The 24,943-nt window shown below is 44.8% G+C and overlaps 3 protein-coding genes across 5 annotated transcripts; 1 reads left to right on the top strand and 2 right to left on the bottom strand.

Moving 5' to 3' along the window:
- Positions 1 to 337: 337 nt before the first annotated feature.
- Positions 338 to 1,651, bottom strand: ptrhd1 (peptidyl-tRNA hydrolase domain containing 1). Its single transcript, XM_023831547.2, has 2 exons — positions 1,396 to 1,651; positions 338 to 1,127 (listed from the first exon to the last, which is right to left on the bottom strand). Exons 1-2 carry the CDS (start codon positions 1,603 to 1,605, stop codon positions 957 to 959), a joined length of 381 nt encoding a protein of 126 aa, XP_023687315.1. The 5' UTR covers positions 1,606 to 1,651; the 3' UTR covers positions 338 to 956.
- Positions 1,652 to 2,479: 828 nt separating this feature from the next.
- slc25a27 (solute carrier family 25 member 27) lies at positions 2,480 to 8,291 on the bottom strand. The gene is made up of 9 exons (XM_023831546.2): positions 7,994 to 8,291; positions 7,063 to 7,239; positions 6,646 to 6,730; positions 5,980 to 6,102; positions 5,767 to 5,879; positions 5,543 to 5,627; positions 5,335 to 5,427; positions 4,885 to 4,987; positions 2,480 to 4,792 (listed from the first exon to the last, which is right to left on the bottom strand). Exons 1-9 carry the CDS (start codon positions 8,091 to 8,093, stop codon positions 4,721 to 4,723), a joined length of 951 nt encoding a protein of 316 aa, XP_023687314.1. The 5' UTR covers positions 8,094 to 8,291; the 3' UTR covers positions 2,480 to 4,720.
- A 258-nt stretch (positions 8,292 to 8,549) lies between these two features.
- Positions 8,550 to 23,478, top strand: cyp39a1 (cytochrome P450, family 39, subfamily A, polypeptide 1). 3 transcript variants are annotated; one of them, XM_023831607.2, is made up of 12 exons: positions 8,550 to 8,773; positions 10,732 to 10,867; positions 11,416 to 11,587; positions 13,320 to 13,469; positions 14,444 to 14,531; positions 14,753 to 14,848; positions 14,956 to 15,046; positions 15,449 to 15,582; positions 15,674 to 15,769; positions 17,650 to 17,738; positions 22,645 to 22,732; positions 23,034 to 23,478. In XM_023831607.2, exons 1-12 carry the CDS (start codon positions 8,597 to 8,599, stop codon positions 23,100 to 23,102), a joined length of 1,386 nt encoding a protein of 461 aa, XP_023687375.1. In that variant the 5' UTR covers positions 8,550 to 8,596; the 3' UTR covers positions 23,103 to 23,478. The 3 variants fall into 3 exon arrangements, with proteins under 3 accessions (XP_023687375.1, XP_072559053.1, XP_023687376.1); XM_072702952.1 differs by lacking the exon at positions 23,034 to 23,478 and having other exon boundaries at positions 22,645 to 23,015; XM_023831608.2 differs by lacking the exon at positions 23,034 to 23,478 and having other exon boundaries at positions 17,650 to 17,805; positions 22,645 to 22,722.
- The last annotated feature ends 1,465 nt before the right edge of the window (positions 23,479 to 24,943 follow it).

Below are 24,943 nucleotides of genomic sequence, written 5' to 3'. Positions count from 1 at the left end.
GTTCTTGGTATGGAGGAATCAGCAGGCACACAACATTCTACATGAGTTTTCCATCACTTGTGTTCAGTGTTTGTCGTGATGTCAGAGCATTTTGCTTTGTCTGGTTATTCTTGAAGAGATTCATTCATATCAGTGGCTTTACTGGTAAATCAAATAAATACACCAAACTAATTAATGCCAGGGTTTCTACCTTGTGTATAGAGTATTCCAACATGATTTATGGTTCCTTTGGTTTTCAAAAGCCTCAGGACTTGGTAATCAGTGAAACCCATCCAAGCTGACTGCACTGTCAGTTACTTCCCTGTGTTAAAGCAGGCAGTGATTTAGAATCACAATCCAATTTTGAAGGGATTTTTATATTTATGAAAAATAAAGCTATTTGCTCCATGTGAACTGAATTACAAATTAAGTAAATCTGAACAGTGTACAGGAGATTTTACAAGTCGGGCCTATGCGAACATAAAATCCCCTCTCTTCCTCAATGCTACATCCAGTTCATGCTTCCTGTAACCTGAGACAGTAAACTGTACCTCCACCTGCGGACTTTGAGATATAGTACAAAAATATTTTTATAACCAACACTTATTAAACTGCCTCTATGTTTAGCATGCATGGAAAAATACATGCAAGAAACACATTTGAGGCTGTTTATTATCTTACATTTCCGAAAATCTCTCACCCCCCCCCCCCCCGTGAGAATACGGAAGTGATGCACTTTCTCCAAAAATTATAAAGGATCACAGAACTAAATGTGCAAAGATCGCTGCATCGCAATATCTGTTGCTTCTTGGGAAGAAGGACATCAGAAAGGTGCATGATTTCACTTTTTCCTCTATAAAAAATCCAGAAATGTTTCAGATCAGCGAGGCCAGAGCGGAGCACTAACGCTGCGTTGCCCTTTCATAAGGATACCTTCTGGATATGTGAATGACAGCTGCCCTTCCGTCCTTTCCACTTCATTTGAAGAGTTTTAATTTGCGTAGATATGTGTGCACCGCGTCTTTGGGATAGGGCTTTAATGCCAGGCAGGTAGGTATGTTTTCGGGCTGCTCGATCCACAGTTTGTGAGCCACCCCCTTCTCCCGCAGCGTCTCCGACAAATTAGTGAGAGACGCCTCGTCCGGAGCCTGCAGGACAGAAAACAGACGGTTAGTCGAGGAGAAAAGCCAGCAATTTCTCTGGGGCGTTGTTTTGCAGAAACACAGAAGACTACCATTACATGTTAGCAGTTTCATACTGACTTCATTCATTACCAGTGCACATTTGGAGAGAGCCGCTGGTATGCAAAATACAGGACTCGAATCTAAAACCCGCTTATATTCTTATAATGCGTTAATAGGGCTAAGGATCAAGCCACTGGGTAAACCAGCCGGCTGTCGAGCGTAAGCGGGGTACCTCCAGCACGACTTTGTGCATGGTGTCCAGCTCTGCCAAGTACTCCTGCGTATCTGGATCGTCATAGTTCAGGTGAATTGCCGCTGTTGCTGCGTGGCAGCACTGTGTGATGACGGCCCCTAAAGGCCATGCCATAGTGCGCAACAGATCCGACCGGACTACTACATACTGCACCAAACGTCTTGAAGCTCCACTTGCAGGAACCGCCATGCTCACCGGCTTGAAAGGGAAATGCCCACAGGCTGACGTAATTACTCTTCGCTTCCGGGTCATGTGAGCCGTGTGTCGCAGATGAGGCCGCTAGGGGGCGCTGAGGGCCACAAAACAGAAGTGCGCATTTTCGTTTAACCTTGCAGTGCCGTTCGTATAGCCAGAAGAAACGCAATGTAAAGGAATAAACGGCATACTGGACGGTGGTGAACGTTATGTAGGTTAATAGGCGATATTTGCAGGATGTTATATATGTACTTCCCATGCATCACATTAATTTGTGAATTAGATTTGACTGTATTGATCCCCTTTGGGTGGTTGATTCGTGTGTGGGATTCCTATTTTTTTTGTCACGGACATAATGCAGAAAAATTATGGAGCCCCTGAAGGGACCTGTGCAAAAATAAAATGCTCTTACTTTCTCGTTGGTAAAAATGCTTTTTTCAATTTAAAAAATTACCGACAGGCTGACATTCGCTGGTTCCGCTCAAAAATGCGATGGCTTACCCTCGAGCTATTTGTATGTACTTTGTCCTGCCTTTAGTAGCTGGGGGACAGTAGCTGATAGGAGAGTTCATTCTGATTAACATTTTATAGTTTCGGCCTGGAGCCTATTTTCAGCAACTGAGACGCAGTGTAACAGCAACTGCAGTGAATAACCAGTTATAGGAGACTCATGGATGGACAAATGGAATGAATTGCAGGCTATTACTCTAGTATGCAGCTGTGTGATATACACCAGATCGGCATGTTAAATTTACCTTAGTAGAGTGTTTAGTGTTTGGGGTTTTTTTGCATCTGTCCCAGGATATATCAAAATGATGCAAAGAAATAATGGTTTTAATGGACAAATAAAAAAAACATATTTTTAAAATATATTACAACACATAGGATTTATTTTGAAAGTATAGTAAAATTCACAATCCAGGCATGGCTCATACATTCATACACAGAGGCAGTGAATTAAAGATCACATTCAAGCTAGCAAGTAGACTTGCTGGACATTTTGGGGTCAGTCTGTTTCAGGGCCCTTCAAATCTGGAACTCAATTCCAAACCCAGGCTTTGTTTTCAGTTCTGCCAGGTAGTTTAATAATTACTGATTCTGATTGGCCAGAGGCTTCACACCTGGCTTAGGGGTAAAGAAAGGCTGGAAAATCAGCAGGGCTCAGACCTTGAGGACAGTGATTTGAACAGCCCTGGTATATCTGTGTGAGCAAATTTTGGCCCAGCTTTGGCTGTCAAGCAGGCGGTTTAACTTTTAAGCCTAGAATAATTATATAAATGAGGAGGTCACTGTCAACTTCACCACAAGGCACTCAGGTACTCTGGCCTAAAAAACAAATCCAATACATTCTCCAGCCACCATACTTGATGATTGGTGTAAAGTGCTCTTGATCATATGCTGTTGTGTCAAACCTCTACTTTTGTATCGTGTCCAAACTGCCTTGTCCTTGTGGTTTGTTCAGATGCAGCTTTGAAACCCTAAGCTATTCTTTTTGGACAGAAGGGGTTTCTCCTCGATACCTTTTTGTGAACATCATACTTGTTCAGTCTTTTTCTAATCATGTAGTCATGAACTTTGACATTTGTTAATTAAAACCAGCTAGTAGATCCCTAAAAGTGGTTTTTGGGTTCTTTTCAATTTCATTGAGAATTATATGATCTGACCTTGGGGTGAATTTGCTGAGACATCCACTCCTGGGAAGCTGGCAAATGTCTCAAATGTTCTCCATTTGTAAATCATCTTTCTCACTAGAATTGCGGGTTTCAAATTGAAAACACCCTTATAACCCTTCCCAGATTGATAAGCAGCCATTACTTCTTTGAGATCATTGCTGAGATCTTTTCCTGCTTGGTGTGGTGTGACCACCAGACTGCCAAAGTTCTGCTTTTAAAGAGTGTATTCAGCCAATCAAGTGCATTTTATTACCAACATATGGCCAATAACTTCTCAAATCCTATGGAAGCATCGAGGGTCGATTTCCTTTTTCTCATAGTTTCTGTATTTCTGCTTACTTTTTGTCATAGCAAAAGTAACATAGTGACATAGTGATGCTTTACGTATCATTTAAGGCTGCAATTGTCTAATTTTGGAAGCTGTTGAGGGCCGAACAATTATTTACACCAAAATGTAAAAACAATCAAACTTAAAGAGCTTTTTTAGAACACTGTTTGTCACCTGCTCAATATTCATCTATCTATCTTCTATACCTGCTTGTCCTATTCAGAACCGTGTTGGTCCAGAAACTACCTCACAAGTTACAGGCGAAAGGCCGGGAATACCCCTGGACAAGACGCCAAGGGCAAACATATACACACATCCATACTACTCATACACATTCACACCAATGGACAATGTGGTAACTCCAATTTACCGTAGCATGTTTTTGGACCGCGGGGGGAAACCGGAGAACATGGGGGAAACGCCACAGCGACACAGGTAGAACAAGCAAGCTCCACACACATAGAGCTACAGCTAGAGACTCGAACCCTGGCAACCGTATTCGCCACTGCACCGCTGTGCCCCCTATCCGCTTAACGTCTGATCATATACAGAATCTGTCAATGACTCCAATGTGACATTTCCATTGTATCCGGGTGGTGTGGAGGCTCAGTGGGTAGTAGGGACAGGACTTGGGAACCTGTCCCTGCTCGGTGTGCATGGAGCTTGCATGTTCTCCCCTCATCATGGGGGTTTCCTGTAGGTACTCTGGTTTCCTTCCATGGTCCAAAGGCATGCAATTAGTCTAACTGGTATCTCTGAAGTGCCCACATATGCCCATGATTGTGAGGGTATATGTGCCACGTGTGTGTGTACCCCTGTCTTGTGCACTGACCAGGATAAGTGGCTGGAATATGGTTGGGTGAATATTATTTCGGAGTAGATAGTCAATGCATGTCAGGCACTGGCATGAATCATCTTGGAAAACGAAGAGGTCACCAGGTATATCACACAGACCGCGAAAAAAAGCTTGGCTCTATAACGTTCAAGTGATTCACCCGTGTCTTCGCAAGGTAGTTTGTGTAATGCCACTTATACTTTCATTTGGCCATCCACAGGCAAGGACAATGTCTCCGGTAGGAATAGGCACCAGGGCGAAACTCCGCAGGCTCTAAAACGAGGTGACGCCTGTCGCCCTCCGTATCTGCTCATAGCTCAGCCAGAACGTCATGGACCACGGGGCCTAGGAAGGGGACAGTGATCAGGAGTGTAATCAGTGCGTCTTCCAATGGTTGGAGAACACCGCAAAGCCAAGCAGAATAATCCTGAGCTTACCATTCTCATCCAGGTGGGGAGGAAGCCTTTGTACAGAGACATAAACCCCTCTCCTCTGATCGTTTGCAGGAGGCAGTCAAGCGAGGACTTGTACAGTAAACCTCTGACAAGACACAAAATCCAACAGGAACTGTTATCATCACTCACAACACATTTCCTATAAAGACTACAGGTGTACAAACATTGAACTTTGGGCAGGACTATTAATAATTCATGAGGACAAGGGTGTTTCCAAATTAAGTCATGTTATGTATTCTGAGACAGCCCCTACATCGGCAGCCTGTCTATTCTAGCATTTATTTTTTTCTGTTCAAATAATGTTTCCCATCCTGTGTGATCTGGTGCATGAAGACTAAACATATATAGAAACGATCCCAAAGGTTAAACTCCACTGCTCGTTGGCCGCTCGCCATTACCAGTTTCTGCATGGGAGTGTTCTGCTACGCTAACCTGCCGCCATTGTCCCTGGGCTGGTTCATGATCCTGGTTTTAATGACATCCGCAGGCGTCCCCATGATAGCTGCCACCAGACCTGAACAGGTGCTGAGGTGCAGAATAATAAAAAAAAAAAAACAAACAAAAAAATGTTTTAAATCAGCTCGCCTGCAAAATTAATCATTGACAGTCCAACGGTAGAGCAAAAGACCACGGCGAATACCTTGCCAATCCGTGACACACACTGTTGTCCGGGATGGTGGTGTTTCTCAGCAGGAAGTGCTTCACGCTGTCATACGTAGTAAGATCTGCGTGAGGAATAAGAAATCGGCGTCCTTTTCAGTGCCATGCCTGCTAAGTCTCCATTATCTTGACAGCAAGCGTACTTTTCAATGTGCAATGCTTCGATGTAAGGTAACTATTTAAAAAATGGGGAATTTCTTGTACCTCCTAAATTTACCAAGGCGGCCCTCTGCACATTGGGGACCCATCCTGCCCAGAGTCCTCGAACCCCTCCCTCCGAGATGATCTTCGCGAAGGCATGGTACACCCCCCTCACTCTGTCACAATACAGGTGCCGTTCAGACCAAGTGAGCAAAGTCTGTCTGGCGCTGGCTAAATATTGGCTTTGGTGGGGGCCGTGCTGTGGGAGGGGCTCACCGTGGGGGCTTTCCTTCCAGCCGACGCCTCCCCTCCATCTGCATCTGTACCTTCACCAGGTCTGTGGGGCTGGCCATGAACTGGCCGAGTGCCCCTCCCAGCATGCCCCCCACCACGGACTTCCTGTTGGGGGGGGACGGGACGACAAAAACTGCAGTCAGCAGTAAGTCAGTATCCAGAGGGACTTATTACCGAGGCAGGACATGAACCCCAGCGTTACACACCTTTTGAGACTATCCGCTAATTCTATTTCGTGGTGGTTCAACGTTCTTCTGTAATTATACTATTTACAGAACGCATATGAAAAAACTCACTGAGAAAGGAGTGAGATTGCAATGCTTCTTTAGTTCTTTACTGAACAATACTTCTGGCTCATTACAGACTGTGTGACATAACTACACTACACACTACAGGTCGCATCAGTGTGTGTGGAATCCGATGCGTTTCCCACAGGTAATCCAGGTTTTCCCCCCAGTCCAAAAAATTCTGGTTGAAATGCCCATTGTGTGTGTGTGTGTGTGTGTGTGTGTGTCTTATGACTGACTGCCATCCTGTCCAGGGTGCCCTGTACTAACTGGGACAGTCTTTGGGCCACTCCTGGAACCCTGCACTAGATAAGCGGCTGGAAGAGAACGTACTGATGTGCAGTGACATGCATCCTCTCACCAGAAAGGGAAGCCGGCATCCTCATTCCGTCCCAGTGGGGATTCCCGCAGCTGTTCATAAGCCACCATCCGCACACCAGAATACACTGGGGGAGGAGGGCACGAAGGTTAAAGCCTGCAAACATCCTCTGCGCTATGATGATGTATCAGCAGTGCAGTTAAAGTGGGAGGGGGACATGGATGAAGCCCTTAGAGGTGTTACATTGCCCTTCCCAGTACAAATCACACCCCCAAAATAGCAGTATTCCGCAATAACTCTGACAAGTAGCTTGGAAACTTTTAATTTCCAAGAAGCTTAAGACAAGACTTCATAGCAAACTGAAATAAGTACCTCCAATGAGAGCAGCTACACCTCATGTAATCATAACATTTGATTATCTGAACTGATATCTGCTGCAGTGTCATAACGCCTGAATACCTATATGTCTGTAGATGGCTGGGGTGGCACCCTGCCACAGCTTCAGGGGCCCTTCCTCGCGAGCGATCCCAAAAGCCGTGCGCACCAACCCCCGATAAGCACGGCTGCCACTACCACCTTGGGCTGCCTCGCCTTGTATCTGCAGTCTGGTTTTTGTCAGGTCAAGAGGAAATGTAACTAGGACAGAAGCAAATCAACAGCAAAATAATAATACCGATAATACCCATAATGCATTTTCAGAACAACGTGCCGCATTCAGAAATACACTGACTAAAAATGATAAAATGTCATAAATTATGAACTTAAATAATAAATTGCATTATTAATAAATTAAGCCCGTTTTGTCAGCAGCGTTTTAATAAACTTCAAGTGTAATGGACAAGTTCTCAAATTTTTGTCTGGAAAATTTCAAAAACCAATCGGTAATATTTTAATATTTCAGGGTCATGAATAAAACATGTTAATCAAAAAGATGTACTACGTTGTTTGACTAAAATTACAGAGTATGCCACATTTACAAACCATTACGATTATACTAATTAGTAGGTTGCGGTACGCTTTTCGGGGTCCCTAGTAAAATACATATTTTTGGATTCCTCACTATAAGTGGAATTCGAATAAAGTATACCCACACTCATGGGCGTAAATTATGCGGGAATGGGGGGGTTGTAACCCCCCCAATAATCAAAACCAGCCAATACAACTCCCTGGACCCCCTTAAATAGGTGGAGACTTCAACCCGTCCAATGCTCAATCAAAAGTTGTCCACGCTAATTTCTAAAAGTTAAGTATATTTTATATAATTTTAAAACATTATTAAATATTTAAAGAGCAATACTACCTATGGTACGAGTGGAGAGCTACTTCAAGATCCCAGCGCGAGCAGCGCGAGGGGCCCCGTAAAGCGTTTGCATGACCGTAAACCGGCTACCTATTTCTGCAACCGTAGCTGCGCACGCGGACAAGATGAACTTTGTCGTCCGCGGCCACTCTAGCAGGACAGACGATGTATCTCCCTGAAAGAATCCCATTTCGAAATCAAACAATTTTAGCCAGAAATAAAATTGTTTTCCGTGGTATTGCTCCCTTTCAAAAATAACACAAACGTCGAGTTAAACAAGGAACCATTTCTAACCACAGACTCTTCACTAAGCGATAAAACAAATTGCTCTGAATAAACGCACAAAGTCTATTACAGCCAATCACGCTCCCGCAGATGTGTCACTGAGCTCTTTGGGACGCCCCCAGCTTTTTATCAAAACACCATGAACCGGAAGTTAGGTCAATGTAGTTTTCGATAAATTCATTCATCACTCGCTGAAACCGTTAACTGGCATTAAAGAACTACATTTCCCATCGAAGATGCATAATGGCGAGCCCCGCTTTCCCGTGCTTGATTGGATGGCAATATTTGCTGTTATGCCCATGTCAGCCTATCGCTCGACTCCTATATCTGACAGGTACTGCTATCACACTTAGGATTAATAGATTCGGTTGTCAGAGGGAAGTGACGGTCTGAAGCCATCCGTTTGTGATGGATTTAATCATACTCTTTCTGTGTTTGCTGATACTTTTTAGCTCAGTATATGTGCTGTTTCTTCAGAAAAAAGTGAACTATCCTCCATGCATTACAGGATGGATCCCGTGGTTCGGAGCCGCATTTCAGTTTGGAAAAGCGCCGCTTGAGTTTATCGCACAAGCCAGGGCAAAGGTAAAAGTTACTGTAATAATTTTGTGGTCTTCATACATTCTTTTCGTGACTGTTTAGTTATTCGAGATCTAATCCTATATTAAACTCTTTCAAAATGATGTCTATCAAAATATGTGTAAATAATATAGCATTGATGATCAGTAATGTATTTCTACGTTTTAGTGATTGTGTATTTTTCTCCTATTGTCTGTACTATTAGATTAAGATTAAGATTAAGATTAAGATTAGATCCAGATTAACTTTATTGATCCCATGTGGAAATTCTGGGCTGACATTAAGTCTGACTGAGAATTTGGAAAGTATCTGTTTAGTAAGAATACGTTTTGCATTCACTACGAGGTAGTGAGTCAGATTTAAAATTACTGGTACTGAATCTAAAAATCTTGAAATAAGGTCAAGGTCTTTGGCTTAGCTAACTCACTATATGCACCACAGTTGTTAACATGTTGCAACACCCAGCAAAAATCTATCTTTGATAATAAGATATTTTGTGTCCTGACATGTTGGGAAACGAGTAAAGCATGCGAGACAAATTTAAGTATTACCTCTTTACTATATACCAGTGACTCAGCTTGGTATATCCAATAGCAACTGTGTTGTTAAGAAACACACAATTTATTCTAGGCCAGGTGCACGTTGTTGACACATGTTTTTTGTATTAACAAAGCTCGACTTACTTTATTATTGTACATTCCATCTGCTTTCCCTGTCTTGGGTGTAAAGGTGATTCATTCATTTTTTGTAGTAATCCCATTTCCTGAAAAGTTGGGATATTTTCCTAATTGCAATAAAAACAAAAATCTGAGATATGTTTATTCATGCAGACCTTTATTTAATGGCACCTTTTAATCGTTTTGGAACTGTGGATAGTAATTGTAGTAATTTTGCAATTGGAAATTTTGTCCATTCTTGCGTGATAGTAAGACTCCAGCTGCTCAACAGTCCGTGGTCGCCGTTGTCTGATTTTCCTCTTCATGGTGCACCATGCATTTTCAATAGGAGATAGATCTAGACTAGCAGCAGGCCAGTCAAGCACATGCACTCTGTATCTAAGAAGCCACACTGTTGTAGCCCTTGCAGAATGTGGTCTGGCATTGTCCTGCTGAAATAAGCATGGGCATGCTGGGAAGAGATGTTGCTGTGATGGCAACATATGTCTCTTTAAGATCCTAATATATGCCGCAGAATCAGTCGTACCTTGACATACATGCAACTCCCCCATGCTCTGGGCACTGATGCACCCCCATGCAATCACAGAAGCTGGCTTTTGCTCCTTTCATTGATAGCAATCTGGACGGATGGTTTTATCTTTGGCACAGAGAACTCAACACCCATTTTTTCTGAAAACCAGCTGAAATGTTGACTCATCTGATCACAGCACACAGTTCCACAGTTTTTCGGTCCATCTGAAATGAACTCAGGTCCAGAGAACTCACCAGTGTTTCTGTAGAGAGTTGATGTATGGCTTCCTCCTTGCATAATACAGTTTCAGTTGCATTTCTGGATGCAACGGACAGTTAAGTAACAATGGTTTTCAAAAATTTTGGGCACAAAGGGTGAACCACGACTCATCCTTGCTTGCAGAGACTGAGCCTTTGATGGATTCTACTTTTACCCAATCATGATACCTCACCTGATGCCAGTTAGCCTGCTTAATGTGGAGTCTTCCAAACCAGTGTTACCGGAATATTCTGTGCACTATTCAATCATATTTTAACTCTCTTCCAACTTTTGTTGAGTGTGTTGCAGCCATCAAATTCTAACTGCATATATTTATAAAGAACTATTAAGTTGAGCAGTCCAACTGTTGAAAATCTTTTCTTTGTATTTTTATTGGTTAAATAAAGGTTCTCCTGAATTAACGCATCACAGATTTTTGTTTTTATTGTATTTTAGAAAATATCCCAACTTTTCAGGAAATGGGGTTTGTGATTCAAATGTGTTTTATTGCTTGTTAGTACGGCCCAGTCTTCACTGTGTTTGCTGCTGGAAAGCGCCTGACCTTTGTGACCTGCCATAAAGATTTTCGGACATTCTTTACATCTAAGGATGTGGATTTTGAGCAGGCAGTGCAGGAACCTGTCTACAACACAGGTAGGACTGGGCATCAGCATCAACAGACAATCCAGAAGTGGCTTTTTAATGAGAATGGGAAAATAATGAAAATTTAGACCAAAAAGGACTAGTCAAATCATTAAGATATAATGTAGTCCAATAGACTTCATACTTAATGTTTGCTGGTCTTTGTGAATTTTTTGGTCTCTCTCCGGTACTGTATGACAGTGGCTACATGCTGAATATTGGATTTTAGTTTCATTACACAATATCATGGATTATTCACGGTCTTCATTGTGTCATCCAGATCTTGAGATTTGTTTAATTATCTGATATTTCAAATGTGCTGTCCTTCTGGTGGTGACAATGTTGTTCCCTCATGCTGGTGCCTGTATATTAGAAACGAAGAAACACTATTAAACCACCACTTAAACCAAGGACATTACCTAAAGTTTGTTTTATTGTTTAATTAGAACACACCACTGTTTTGTATTCCCAGGCTGACTGGCTATACATTTAATTAAATGCCCATATGCCAATTAAATACCCATAAGCACTGTATATGAAACACTTGTTTTTACACACAGCCTCCATCAGCAAGGAGAGCTTCTATAGATTTCACCCAGCATGCAACCCTCTGATCAAGGGCAAGCTGACTCAGGCTCAGGTTCAACTGTCTGGTCACCTGTGTGAGCAGTTCAACACCCACCTGGCGCTCTTGGGGCGTAGCGGTTCTGGAGAACTGTGTGACCTGGTCAGGTAAACTGTGGGGACCTGATTCTCCTTCACGCTTAAGACAGGATGCAGGAACATTAACTAAGCAGCTAATTTGGTGTCCTTTATAAACCTACTTAATCCCAAACTGCTTTACTCTTACTACATTCTTAACTGTAAGCCATGTGAGTCATCCTTGTACAATTTATTAATGTTTAATAGCACAGTGTTTCCCAACCCAGTCCTCAGGAACCCCAGACAATCCACGTTTTTGCTCCCTCCCAGCTCCCAGCCAATCAGGAACACCGAATACCTGGTACAGGTGCGCTGGGAGCTGAGAGGAAGCAAAAATGTGGACTCCCCAAGGACTGGGTTGGGAAACATTGTACTAGCAAACTTAATAGTTTATCATATTTTCTATATCTATATATATAAGAATAGAAAAAATAACAAATTAGTTATTCCCTTAGTATTGTTATTATTATTTGGCTTGTTACTTCATGTCACACATTTATATGTCAAAGAGGTGTAACTGACTGATCTGGTGATCCCCACCTAATTCTCAGAATGTCTACTGACTCACGGCAGTTTTTCAATAACTTCAGCACAAGTTCATGACTGATGTGTTCATTTCTGTTGATCATGGGAAACCTACCATAATCAGCTGGGTGCGACACTCCCCTTGAAATAATCCCTAAGCAAGTGTCATGGGCATTTTCTTTGCTGCTGTTTTTCTCATCTCTCAAACCCTAATATCTTATATTAATTTCTTATTCCCTTAAACTTTGTGCACCTATATGTAACCTCCTGAGACCCCACCCATTCATTTACAGTATGTCCATTGTAGTGGACATTTTGTTTTTGCATCTATCTTTTCACTGATGTAAGGAAACATAAACACTAAAGAGGACATGCTGTGAAATTAAAAATAAAAGATAAATTTGAAAAAATCTAAATTGTAAGATGTCATTTCCTCCAAAGACAAATAAACTAAAATTGAAGGACAATTTTTTCCTTGGGTCTCAGGAGGATATATATTGTAAATTTATTTGTTAGCGAAGAATATTGAGTGTCTTTTTAGGAAATGTTAAGTGAGTATCATGCAAATGTAGAAAATCTCAGTGTCTGCAAAAACTTTTGACTGGTAGTGTCCTAACAATTATGCCCTCTCCTTGACTGTCCACAACATACCCCTCTGTCAGCCCCAAGTTCCACAGTAGGGGTGGGGAACCTGATTCATGTAGGGCTGGTGCGAGTTTTTGGGATCAGACAATATTAAAACAGTGGTTCTCAACTCCAGTCCTGGAGACCCACTGCTATTGGCTGATAGAGAGGCCATCCCAAAACCTTGCACCCACACCGGCCCTCCGTGGAACACGTTCTCCACCCCTGGTCTACAGCATCTAGTCTTCAAGACATATCACACCTTTCTGTTAGCAGAGCTTGAGCGAATCTCAATGCCAAGAATGCAAGGACTGTACTTGTGGTCTTGGAAAAACCAACTTGTGGTCTTGCCAACTTGCCTTCCAAGAATGAATATGGGGCACTATGAATCATGGGATTGACCTCATTCAGCGAGGATACAGCCGATGCATCCTTGATATTTGGGGTTGGGCAAGAACGACATCCGGGGATTTTTACCGTCCTCTGTAATTGTGTTCTTAGTATTGGAACTGGTCTTCAGCGATGGAAGATGATGTAAAACGTGTACATGAGAGCACAAGTACAGTGATGTGCACATATTGAGATTCACCCCTTGTCTTGCTCTGCTTCACAGGGTCACCATGTACCCAGCAGTGATTAGTAACTTGCTGGGGCAACACAACTCCCCCAACAGCCCCGCCGCTGTGCGTGAGTTCATTGAGATCTTCCGGATCTACGACGAGGGCTTCGAATACGGCAGCCAGCTGCCTGACATTTTCCTGAGGTAAGCAGCAGCCCCCTAAAGTGGGATGGAAAGACGTCCTGCCGTAGGTATAAATGTAGCGCTAACCCTGCGTTCACTGGCTGGCACCTGCTGATAGCCCGTAATGGAAAAATGGCTTTGGTTAGCATTAGCATTGGGCTTTACCTAGCCAGATCCCTCAATTTCCATTTCTCAGTCTGTTCTGTTTTGGGTCTCACTCGCTCGCAGCTCACCTTCAGGTTTGGCACAGGTGTCCTCACATTGTCTTCTGCCATTGGCTGAGTGTGATCTGAGATTCTGAGTCTGTGACAGCAATAAAGGAGCCCCAGACCACGACCCCCCACTCCCCACCGCCATTCTTTGCCAGATATTGTCTAGCATTTGTGCCCTACTAACGCCACTGTTGAGATTCCTGTTTTATTCTATATCCAGGTGATCTCAAGAAAACTTCCATTATAAATTTTGTTCCGATTAATAGGGTAGTCTTCCTCCTTCCTGACTTTCCATGTACGCTCTTCAGTTTCTTTCTGACGGTTGACTCATGCACCTTGACATTTATTGTGGCAAGAGATGCATGTAGATGTTTTATTGCTAAGCCGGGTCTCTTGGAGACTTTGGTTGTCATTCAGGCTGACGGTGGGTTTCAGGCAGACTTTGGTTATCATTCAGGCTGACGGTGGGTTTCAGGCAGACTTTGGTGGGGTCGTCTGCTCACAGAAGATTGCCAGTGATCTGGATTTTTTTTTGTTTTTTTGTAGTTGTATACTGTGGAATGATTAGCACGGTCTTCCTTTGAAATTGCTTGGTAGCCCTTCCAACACAGGTCAACCTAACCAGTTGAGAGCCTTGAAGCGGAAAACAAAGGGGATGATCAAGGGCAAGCTGACTCAGGTTTAAGGGGATGATTGCGGGTGCCTTTGTGAGATTTGTGCTTCTTTATGTACGTATGCAGAGCGGCGCTCATTTATATCCACTCTCTGTGTGTACCTATGCAGGGACTGGGCTAAATCCAAACACTGGCTCCTCTCCCTGCTGAAGCGCATGGTCAGCCGAGGCCGTGAGCCGTCCGAGGCGAGCACCGAGGTCCGTCCCGGGACAAACCTTTTCCTTTCACCCATCACAACTAAGCATTGTGGTCCTTAAATAGCAGAAGTCTCTTCCCTTTACCCGTGATCTGACTGTATATGACATACATGCCAGGGATTTTAATCCAAGGAATATGGAATTTTATTGATACTGTGCATAATACTCTAATGATACAATAATCCTTTGTCTTTGTGTTGTGTTGATGTGTCTGCTCACAGACACTACTTCAGCGCCTCATGGCCACAGTAACAGACAGATTCCTGCCCAATTATGCACTGCTCATGCTGTGGGCATCACTGGCCAATGCCATACCTGTAAGTGAGTATAGTGCCGTGTTGACGCACATACGTCTTCCAGTAATAAGTCATCGTGCTGTGGGATCATGTAGCCCGTTCAGCCGTTAATAGTCCTTTGTTTTCAGATCACTTTCTGGGCCATTGCGCTCATTCTGTCCCATCCTTTGGTCTACCAGAAAGCCATGGAGCAGATAAGAACAGCCCTCAAAGACCAAAGTAAATAATCCGCCATAGTATAAAGTCCCTCTCTCCATTTTTTTAAGGAGATTATTACTGGGGATACAGATTTATACCTGTATTTCAGAAGATTTCTTCTTTAAATTCTTATGTTATAAGGTGAATATTACAAATTGGCAAGATGCAGAGTTTTGAATAATACACACTGTGTGAGAACACTGGCTGAACTTCCCTTGGTGTACAGCAGAGGTCAGGATAATCACAGCTCACATACGGAGACGATTCTTATAGACCATTTTATGAATATGAGTGTGACGAAAAGGATTAAATCAAGTGACAAGTTGTTTTTTTTTGTTGTTGAAAAATAGGTAAGCAACTGTAGAAGGTGGAAGGTGGTTCAGTAGCTGTGTGCCAGTGGTACTGTGTGGTATTTTTCCGCAGGCACGGATAGGACGTCCGTATTAGCTGCCGAGCTACGGCGCACGCCTTATGTGAAGTGCTGCATCCTGGAGGCCATCCGACTCCGGGCCCCGGGGGCTATCACCCGACGGGTGGTCCGTCCCCTTCAAATACAGGTACAGAGCTACCAAAGGAACATACCATTACTGCCAGGGGGAATATGGACACCTAGGATCTCTCAAGAACGCTGGGTGTACTCTTTTTCAGAACTACATCATTCCACCTGGGGATCTTTTGATGCTGTCCCCATACTGGGCTCACCGAGACCCACAACTCTTCCCTGACCCGGAACAGTTCTGGCCAGTGAGTTATCATTTTGTACCTACTGCTACAGCATGAGCTGAGTCTTCCCAGTGGGCTGCTGATTCCCAAATGGTGTTAATCAGTACAATTCATTAGAGGGAGCATCTATGGTATCAGATTATTGGTTCTGACCATCCACCGCGCCCTCCGAGGTTGGCGTCTGCCTACCTCTGTTTGAATTCGCCCGCATGATAAAAGAGCGTCTTGTCTGCAGGCAGCTGGGTATCTGTTGTTTGTGTAAATTAGCCTGTGAGCTGTGATTGAAACAGAGCCACCAGGATGACGAGGCCGCCAATCAAATAACGGTCCCCCTGCTTTGTCCGCAAGCTTCATTCCGCCACTCCCCCCCCCCCCCCCCGCCCCCATGCGATAGGCGGACTGAGGGCTGAGCCCCACGCTGTGCTGTGACGTGAGACTGAACAATGCCGCTCGCCGCAGGGGGCAGGAAGCAGAACAATTACCTTCGCTATTAATCTTCCAGCTGGAGTCCGCAGAGATGCCACAATGCAGCTTTCAGAAAAGGTTATTTTACCTCACATAAAAACAGCCCTTGTGGACCAAATCAGCCAGGCTCTCATTGTGTGTCCTGCAGATCAACAGCGATCCCCACTCTCCCTATTATAATTCATAATTCTCCCTTTTTGCAGAGTTGTCCTACCTGTAGCTGTGCTCAACAGGGTGCAACGACACGAAAGCAGATGTTATATTTCTAAGCCGAGTGAATGTTGGAGTTTTCAATGGACTTGCAGAAACATGCAGGAACTTGTGCCTGTGTTTCTGTCACCGTCTCGGGGTGATCTGCGTGGAGGGACAGCCTCATAGAGAAAGCGCGTTTGGTCTCAATCGTTTAGGGCTATCTGAGGAGAATGGATTGCCCCTTGTGGGGGTGTGTGTTAGGATCAGAAATGAAAACCGAGATGGATTTTGAGCAAACTGGGCAGAGCAGAAATTCTGGGTTTTACATTTTCTTTGTCCGTATTTTAATTTTAATTCCCACTAAGGCTTAGGCAGGTGAGGTTTTTTGGAAACAGCAAAACTGGTCTTCATAAGTACCTACTCTTGACCCCATTCTTCTCCCTGCTTTTTAATTTCCTCAATCGACAGATGCAGAAAATGTTGATGGAGTTTGCGTCATCACTACAGTTCTGGTTTGGTTTTGCCATATCGCTTTGCTGATTTTTTTTTCAAATTTAATTTAAAGTCCTATGGTGATCTTGACTCCCGCCTTTAAAAATGCATTAATGAAGCCTGTTTATTTTTGGTTGAATATTGCTGCCTTGTGCCTTAGACCTTCCTTGTTGGAGAATTCCCATATATATTTGTTTGGCAGTACTTGCAAAGCAATGGCACGTTCCCCAGTCCTTTTCCGTCTGCCCACCTTCTGTTTTTTGTGAACCTTTGTGTCCTCAGACTGGCACCTGGCTGGTTATTTGTGTTTTAATTTATCAGCCCCTGTGCTTTTTCACCAGTGTGCGACAACTCAGGACCAATGTTTTAACATAATCACTCATTCAGTGAAAAAACGGTCACATTCATACAGACCCACTCAGACTCATGCAGACCCACTCAGACTCATGCAGACCCACTCAGTCATGCAGACCCACTCAGACTCATGCAGACCCCACTCAGAGTCATGCAGACCCACTCAGAGTCATGCAGACCCACTCAGACTCATGCAGACCCACTCAGAGTCATGCAGACCCACTCAGAGTCATGCAGACCCCACTCAGAGTCATGCAGACCCCACTCAGAGTCATGCAGACCCCACTCAGACTCATGCAGACCCCACTTAGAGTCAGGCCTTAGAGCAGAGGCTGCGCTTGAGGCTTTGATTTTAATAAGGAAGTCTTGTTTGTCCAATAAAACTTTCCTTCCCACAGGAACGGTGGGAGAAGGCAGATTTAGAAAAGAATGTCTTCTTGGAAGGGTTCGTGGCATTTGGAGGAGGACGTAACCAGTGCCCAGGAAGGTTAGACAAACATACATTTTAGCTTCATCTTCAAAAGACAATCGGCCATCTTGTGTTTTGAGGTTTGGTAAGTTTGGGGGTCTCTGAATGAGTTTGTAATGCTCCGTACGTCTGTGTTGAGGGGTATGGTCTAACTGCAAAGAATATGTCAGCTTTTTTTTGTCTGCCTCTAAACGTTTGTGCATGCGTTAATCCATTCAGTATGTTTGCCTCTCAGTGATTTTAAATCTGTTCCATAGTATAACACATCTCATCGTACATATGAGGCTTCTGACTACTGCACTCACAAATAAGTAAAAGTCCTTATGCATAGCAGCAAGTTTTTTTTTTAGCATCCATAGTTTATTTTTAAACAAGTAAATATAATGAAATAGATGGATGGATGATTCCAGAACCACACAGATGTTAATGAACAATAAAACTGAGCTTGGGGCCTCGCACACGGGCAGTTAATGGAACTTTTTTTACAGTGCAACCAACAATTATCACCCAAATCTAATGACTTTTGATAATAACAAAATGAACAGCTTTCAGTAGGTCTGTTCCTTAAAGTTAATAGAATAATGAAATTTAGAGCCAGTTTTAAACTGACAGTTAAATTGACATTGCAACACACAAACAATTCTTAGTTCATTTAATGTTTGTCAAAATGTTTATATTTATATATGCAAATAATATTTTTGTTTCAGAAATGTATATTGTTAGCCAGCAAGCCGTAGATTTTAGCCATCAAACTGTATTGTCTCTAGTACATGTGTACAGTTGTGTGATTAGGGAAAAAGAACTCTAACGAAGCCTGTACTGTTTAGCGTGCTGCTGTCTTGCACAGCAATGCAGGAAGGAGTCAGCCATCAGTGCCAATTCGGGCTCCATTTTAACCGCATCATCCTCTGGTAGCACATGCAACATGCTGAGCTCCTTCATTTCCTGTTGCCTTTCATCCCGTTTCCTGCCTGCTATATCTTGTAGCTCAGTGATTTTATGTTTAATAACCTCTTACTATCATAACAAAACAAGCTGCCAGCACCGCTTTAGCGTCTGTTAGCCTGTTGTTATTAATTTCCATGGGTTTTCTCGTTTTTGGGCTGTACTCTCACCAAGCGAGAAAAGTTCTGTTACGTAAAGTAACTTTAAGACTGTAAAAGACATTGGTCTCATGCAAAGGCCGCAGCGGAGATCGTGATCCCAATATACACAATCCTGAGGGGCTAATTAAGATCATCCCTGGGGAACGCTTTAATATCAGCACTAATTCATGACCGCAAGGCGAAACGTGAGGATGAATTCAGGACAGTTATAGACAAGGAAAGGTGGTTGGTCTGATTAAAGGAAGTCATGGTTGTTTAACAGTGGAGGATCAAATAGTCCCAAGCACCCTGACCAGGATAAGCATCTACTGCATGGACAGATAAATGGATAAATGAATAAGTAAATTAAAAAAAATATATATATATTATTGTGGAAGTATCAAACAATTAATTTGAATGATGGATAATGCAGGTAATTTCCATAATTTAGCTGCCTATATTAAAAGAAAGAAAAGCCAAGTTCTACAAAAGTGCAATTTGTATAAAGCTTTTCAGTGTTGGGTTCTGAAGGGGAGAAGGAGGCCTAGTAATCAATCCAGGGTGGAGATGGGAGCCTGGCACTCTGGGAATGCAGGGTGGAGATGGGAGCCTGGCACACTGCAGGGTGGAGGTGGGAGCCTGGCACTCTGGGAATGCAGGGTGGAGATGGGAGCCTGGCACATTGCAGGGTGGAGATGGGAGACTGGCACACTGCAGGGTGGAGGTGGGAGCCTGGCACACTGGGAATGCAGGGTGGAGATGGGAGCCTGGCACACTGCAGGGTGGAGATGGGAGCCTGGCACACTGCAGGGTGGAGATGGTGGCCTGGCACTCTGGGAATGCAGGGTGGAGAGGGGAGCCTGGCACACTGCAGGGTGGAGATGGGAGCCTGGCACACTGCAGGGTGGAGATGGGAGACTGGCACACTGCAGGGTGGAGGTGGGAGCCTGGCACACTGGGAATGCAGGGTGGAGATGGGAGCCTGGCACACTGCAGGGTGGAGATGGGAGCCTGGCACACTGCAGGGTGGAGATGGTGGCCTGGCACACTGGGACTGCAGGGTGGAGATGGGAGCCTGGCACACTGCAGGGTGGAGATGGGAGACTGGCACACTGCAGGGTGGAGATGGGAGACTGGCACACTGCAGGGTGGAGGTGGGAGCCTGGCACACTGCAGGGTGGAGATGGGAGCCTGGCACACTACAGGGTGGAGGTGGGAGCCTGGCACACTGCAGGGTGGAGGTGGGAGCCTGGCACACTGGGACTGCAGGGTGGAGATGGGAGACTGGCACACTGCAGTGTGGAGATAGTGGCCTGGCACACTGCAGGGTGGAGATGGTGGCCTGGCACACTGGGACTGCAGGGTGGAGATGGGAGCCTGGCACACTGCAGGGTGGAGATGGGAGCCTGGCACCCTACACTTCTAAATAGAAATTGGGGGTTAAATGGATTGCAGGTGTCTGGAGCTCAACTATGCTGATGTTCTGCCCATGACCTCTTCCCTGAGCCAGTTCCCTTGCTTGCCACACTGTTCACATTATCCATCTCATAGCCTGCATGCAGTGCTCAAAACATCCCCTTTCACCAGCCCCCACCCCGGCATCTCCTGGGACCCAGGCAATGCTATCATCAGAGGTCTCCAGGGCGACCGCATGGCCGGGGGCAGCCTGCGATGCTCAGCACTGGGCTGGGACGAGAAGACTGTTCCCAGCTGCGGATGTTCACCAGGGTCTGAGGCACCAGCGGCAGACATCACTCTCCTGGAGAGACTCCCAGAATTCATCCCCGCTTTGAGGAACATGTGAATAAAGTCCAGACAACAGTTGAGGAACATCCAAGACAAAAAAAAAAGCCCTTTCATGTTTTGAAGGACAGAAATGGACTTGGCACTGTGTACTTCCTCAAATAGCAGAGCATGAGCACAGACGTCTTTCGGATATCTCAGGTTCCTGAACGGATACATAGATAAGAATCCTCATTTTAACCCATCTCTCTATACGTTAGTACGATGTAATAGTATCTCGACATAGTGATAAACAATCTAAGCACGAAAAAAACAGCAAACAGAATCTCCTCCTCCTCTATGCTGGCAGTGTGCCCCTCATGGCGGAGGGGCAGAGAAAGGCCTCCTCCAACCGCAGTGAGGCACGGGTGCCACAGCCTCCCGTTCTCTCCAGAGCAGTGTTGTTACGGGAGATTGCTTGTGTGCGTCATTGACACGGTAGCCCACCATGACTCATTGTTTGCTCGCTGCCCTCAAGGTTATTATGACAGATAAAGCTCCGTGATACAGCTGCATTCAGCATCAGCACCCGCTCCCCTCCCCCGACCTGCCACCACACACACACACACACACACATTCCCGTACGGTTTCAGGCTCCAGCTGCCATAGCTTTGCAGGAAGCACAGCTCAGATGAGTGAATCGTCACCCTTGTGTCAGGCTGAAGCCCCTCCCACCTTTCTTTAAGCTACCTCTGGGAACCAGGGTTGACGAGTCAATCGTCAATCACGCTCAGTCAGGATGCTAACGCGATACTGAAAATACGATGTCAGAGTGCGCAGCGCACAGTTCAACATCACTCTATCTTCCATGCTGTGGCATTGAACCTATTTGTACAAATATGCACAAATTTGTCTGAAGAAAATAACACCAGTTAACCCTGTCCCCCCTCGACACTCAATTTCTATAGCAATTTGGGAGGGTTGAAGACTAGCACTAAGCTCTTTGGACACATGCAGTGTCAGCCACCTGCATTATTTAACACTGTGGGCTGCAGGTTTTCATTGGACAGCAGTGACACGCGTAGGGCAGAGCCACAGCCCTGTGGGCTGCAGGTTTTCATTGGACAGCACTGACACGCGTAGGGCGGAGCCACAGCCCTGTGGGCTGCAGGTTTTCATTGGACAGCACTGACACGCGTAGGGCGGAGCCACAGCCCTGTGGGCTGCAGGTTTTCATTGGACAGCAATGACACGCGTAGGGCGGAGCCACAGCCCTGTGGGCTGCAGGTTTTCATTGGACAGCAGTGACACGCGTAGGGCGGAGCCACAGCCCTGTGGGCGGCAGGTTTTCATTGGACAGCAGTGACACGCGTAGGGCGGAGCCACAGCCCTGTGGGCGGCAGGTTTTCATTGGACAGCAGTGACACGCGTAGGGCGGAGCCACAGCCCTGTGGGCGGCAGGTTTTCATTGGACAGCAGTGACACGCGTAGGGCGGAGCCACAGCCCTGTGGGCTGCAGGTTTTCATTGGACAGCACTGACACGCGTAGGGCGGAGCCACAGCCCTGTGGGCTGCAGGTTTTCATTGGACAGCACTGACACGCGTAGGGCGGAGCCACAGCCCTTTGGGCTGCAGGTTTTCATTGGACAGCAGTGACACGCGTAGGGCGGAGCCACAGCCCTGTGGGCTGCAGGTTTTCATTGGACAGCACTGACACGCGTAGGGCGGAGCCACAGCCCTGTGGGCTGCAGGTTTTCATTGGACAGCACTGACACGCGTAGGGCGGAGCCACAGCCCTGTGGGCTGCAGGTTTTCATTGGACAGCACTGACACGCGTAGGGCGGAGCCACAGCCCTGTGGGCTGCAGGTTTTCATTGGACAGCACTGACACGCGTAGGGCGGAGCCACAGCCCTGTGGGCAGCAGGTTTTCATTGGACAGCACTGACACGCGTAGGGCGGAGCCACAGCCCTGTGGGCTGCAGGTTTTCATTGGACAGCAGTGACACGCGTAGGGCGGAGCCACAGCCCTGTGGGCTTTGATGGAGCAGTAATTTTTCTGATGGCTTTCACCATGGCGGTCAGACATTGAAGAGAGGAATCTCTCCTGTTCTTGCAGGTCTTACGCCCTGATGGAGATCCACATGTTCATCTGCCTGATCCTCTTTAAGTATAAGTTCACTCTCCTGGACCCCGTGCCACATCCTGTAAGCATAAGGCTTCAGATCTCTGTAGCAGATCTGTCTGTTAAGTGCTGTCGACTGCAAAAGAAAATATAAAGTAAAATTAAACACACTTTATTTCATTTCTCGGTTTTTAACAAGTTTCTATGAATACATATTGCATACATATTAAATCTGTAGGAATATATTTTCTTGAATACATAGTAATATTTCTTGTACAAACTATAGACAACTCAAATAATGAGTAAAAGATGGGAAAAACTACATATATTTCTGCAAACAAAGTATATAACATATAATCATGCAATGTTGGCTGTATCTGCAGAGCTCACTCCACCTGGTCGGGACCCAGCAGCCGGATGGGCCCTGCTCAGTGCAGTATGCTCACAGGTAGTGTGCCACACCAGGAGGTGGAGCCACGGCATTCAGGAACCTGTGTGTGAAGTAGTCTGTCCTCCACCAGACCCTGGACCACGCCGTGTTGCACCAGAAACTTCTCTTCAGTAGCCAACCTTGGCAGGAAAACCCTGGGAATTTTAATTCATTCTATAAACATCTGTGCGGTCCTAAATGTTTACCAATAACTAATAAGCAAATAAAAAATCACTGGGAACATTTAATCTAAATAACATGTCAGTTCAATGTAATTTGAGCAATAAACTAGAGGAAGTAATGCAGATTTTTACGGAATTGTTGCATTGTTTTATAACTGCATTGCAGCGGCTGTCATATTTAGTGTGTAAGACAAAATTAAACCACAGATGTTTAAACAGAGGACAATTTTCATTTGCTGAGTCTCTGAAAATGTATAATTAATATTTGCCATTACATGAAAACTAACCATTAAGAACATACATTCATATAGTTGATCTTGTCTTATCATTTCCTTATATAAGCTATAAAATCTGTGCTTAAGTATATACAGTTTACTTAATCCCCTCACTGATTCATAAAGTTTATCTGTAAATACACACCCAGATAAGAGCTTTTTAGATAGACGATTGAAGGGTTAAAGGTCTTTTCTCCTCATATTCAAGAAGTGTGGCTACATCTCTTTCTCTTAAACTCTCTCTGATGTCCAATCCAGTCAATTCAGGCTGCACTAACAAAAATGGTGACACACAGCAGTCATGTAGCCTGTATGTTTGTCTATCCATTAGGACTAAAATGAGCCATCTTTTGCGGACATCTCCTTTGTGCTGTGCCATCCCATGACTAACGGCAACTGAGCATTTTTACCTCATTACACAGAAGGCTTATAAGCATATTTCTAATTGGCCGAGAGTGACCTTTATTTGTTTATCCAAGAAAAAACATGTATTTATGTCACAAAAACAGGACTCTGAAGATGCACAGGATACAGAAACAAAAACACGACTGGCATGACGGCTCAGTGAGTCGCCCACTTACCTCACCTCCGGGTTTTGGGGTCCAAATCTCGTTTCTACAGTGTGTGCGGAGTTTGTGTGTTTCTTCCTGTATCACGAAGGCTTCCTCAGGGCACTACCTTTCCCGCTGCAGCCCAAGGACATGGTCAGCTTAACTGATGTCTCCTAAATTGCCCATAGTGTATGAGTGGGTGTGCGTGACCTTGAGCAGAAAAAAAACAGTTGGAAGACAGACGGATGGAAATGTAAAGTTGGTGGCACCTGCACGGCCCTCTGTGTTGCGAGATCCTCACGGTTTTAAATAACTTGTTGTGTAAGAGGCTGATCTTCTGTTTCAGAGCGGCAGGAACATCTGTAATAATAGCCATGCACAATAGTGTTTGGTGAGCCCAGGACATTGATTCTAGAAAATGCAATGGTTCTTTCTGGCAGAAATTCTGATCCCTGCACCTACCCTAATTAGCAGATGCATTGATGGTACCTGTGGTCAAGCTTTTCTCCAGTTACACCAGGACTCATGAAAGCGTGGCATAGGAAATGAATCAGGTGGCTTATTTTGAGACATTTCCTTCCAAAAGGAGACACTTTTCACTCCTGTGTAAATCTGGGGCTGATGTCACGTCAGGAATGGAGGCGTGTTTTCAGTGTGTCTCCGCCGCTTTTTCTTCTTCGCTACATCCCACATAAAGCATCTTTGAAAAACACAGACGTTTGTAATGGGATGCTAAAACTGCTACATATAGCAAGCTGTTATAACATTTAAACACACCCCTTTCCTGTCTGTAGTTGTATTTTAGATATTCAGAATTCTGTTTTTCCTAGGAAGAATTGCATTTTAGTAATCTGT

This window comes from Paramormyrops kingsleyae, chromosome 19 (genome assembly GCF_048594095.1).
Source record: "Paramormyrops kingsleyae isolate MSU_618 chromosome 19, PKINGS_0.4, whole genome shotgun sequence".
Lineage (NCBI taxonomy): Eukaryota > Metazoa > Chordata > Actinopteri > Osteoglossiformes > Mormyridae > Paramormyrops > Paramormyrops kingsleyae.
The sequence above is the reverse complement of the archived record's forward strand: the minus strand, read 5'-3'. Positions and strand labels throughout refer to the sequence as shown.

Coding starts and splice junctions, on each gene's coding strand:
- slc25a27 (XM_023831546.2), bottom strand. CDS start 8,093: ATGGGATTCTTTCAGGGAGATACATCGTCTGTCCTGCTAGAGTGGCCG. Junction 5,428..5,542: donor GTGTGTCACGGATTGGCAAG/GTATTCGCCGTG, acceptor TCTGCACCTCAG/CACCTGTTCAGGTCTGGTGG. Junction 4,793..4,884: donor TCCCCACCTGGATGAGAATG/GTAAGCTCAGGA, acceptor TCCCCTTCCTAG/GCCCCGTGGTCCATGACGTT.
- ptrhd1 (XM_023831547.2), bottom strand. CDS start 1,605: ATGGCGGTTCCTGCAAGTGGAGCTTCAAGACGTTTGGTGCAGTATGTA. Junction 1,128..1,395: donor TGCACAAAGTCGTGCTGGAG/GTACCCCGCTTA, acceptor TCTGTCCTGCAG/GCTCCGGACGAGGCGTCTCT.
- cyp39a1 (XM_072702952.1), top strand. CDS start 8,597: ATGGATTTAATCATACTCTTTCTGTGTTTGCTGATACTTTTTAGCTCA. Junction 10,868..11,415: donor GGAACCTGTCTACAACACAG/GTAGGACTGGGC, acceptor TTTTACACACAG/CCTCCATCAGCAAGGAGAGC. Junction 17,739..22,644: donor CGTAACCAGTGCCCAGGAAG/GTTAGACAAACA, acceptor CTGTTCTTGCAG/GTCTTACGCCCTGATGGAGA.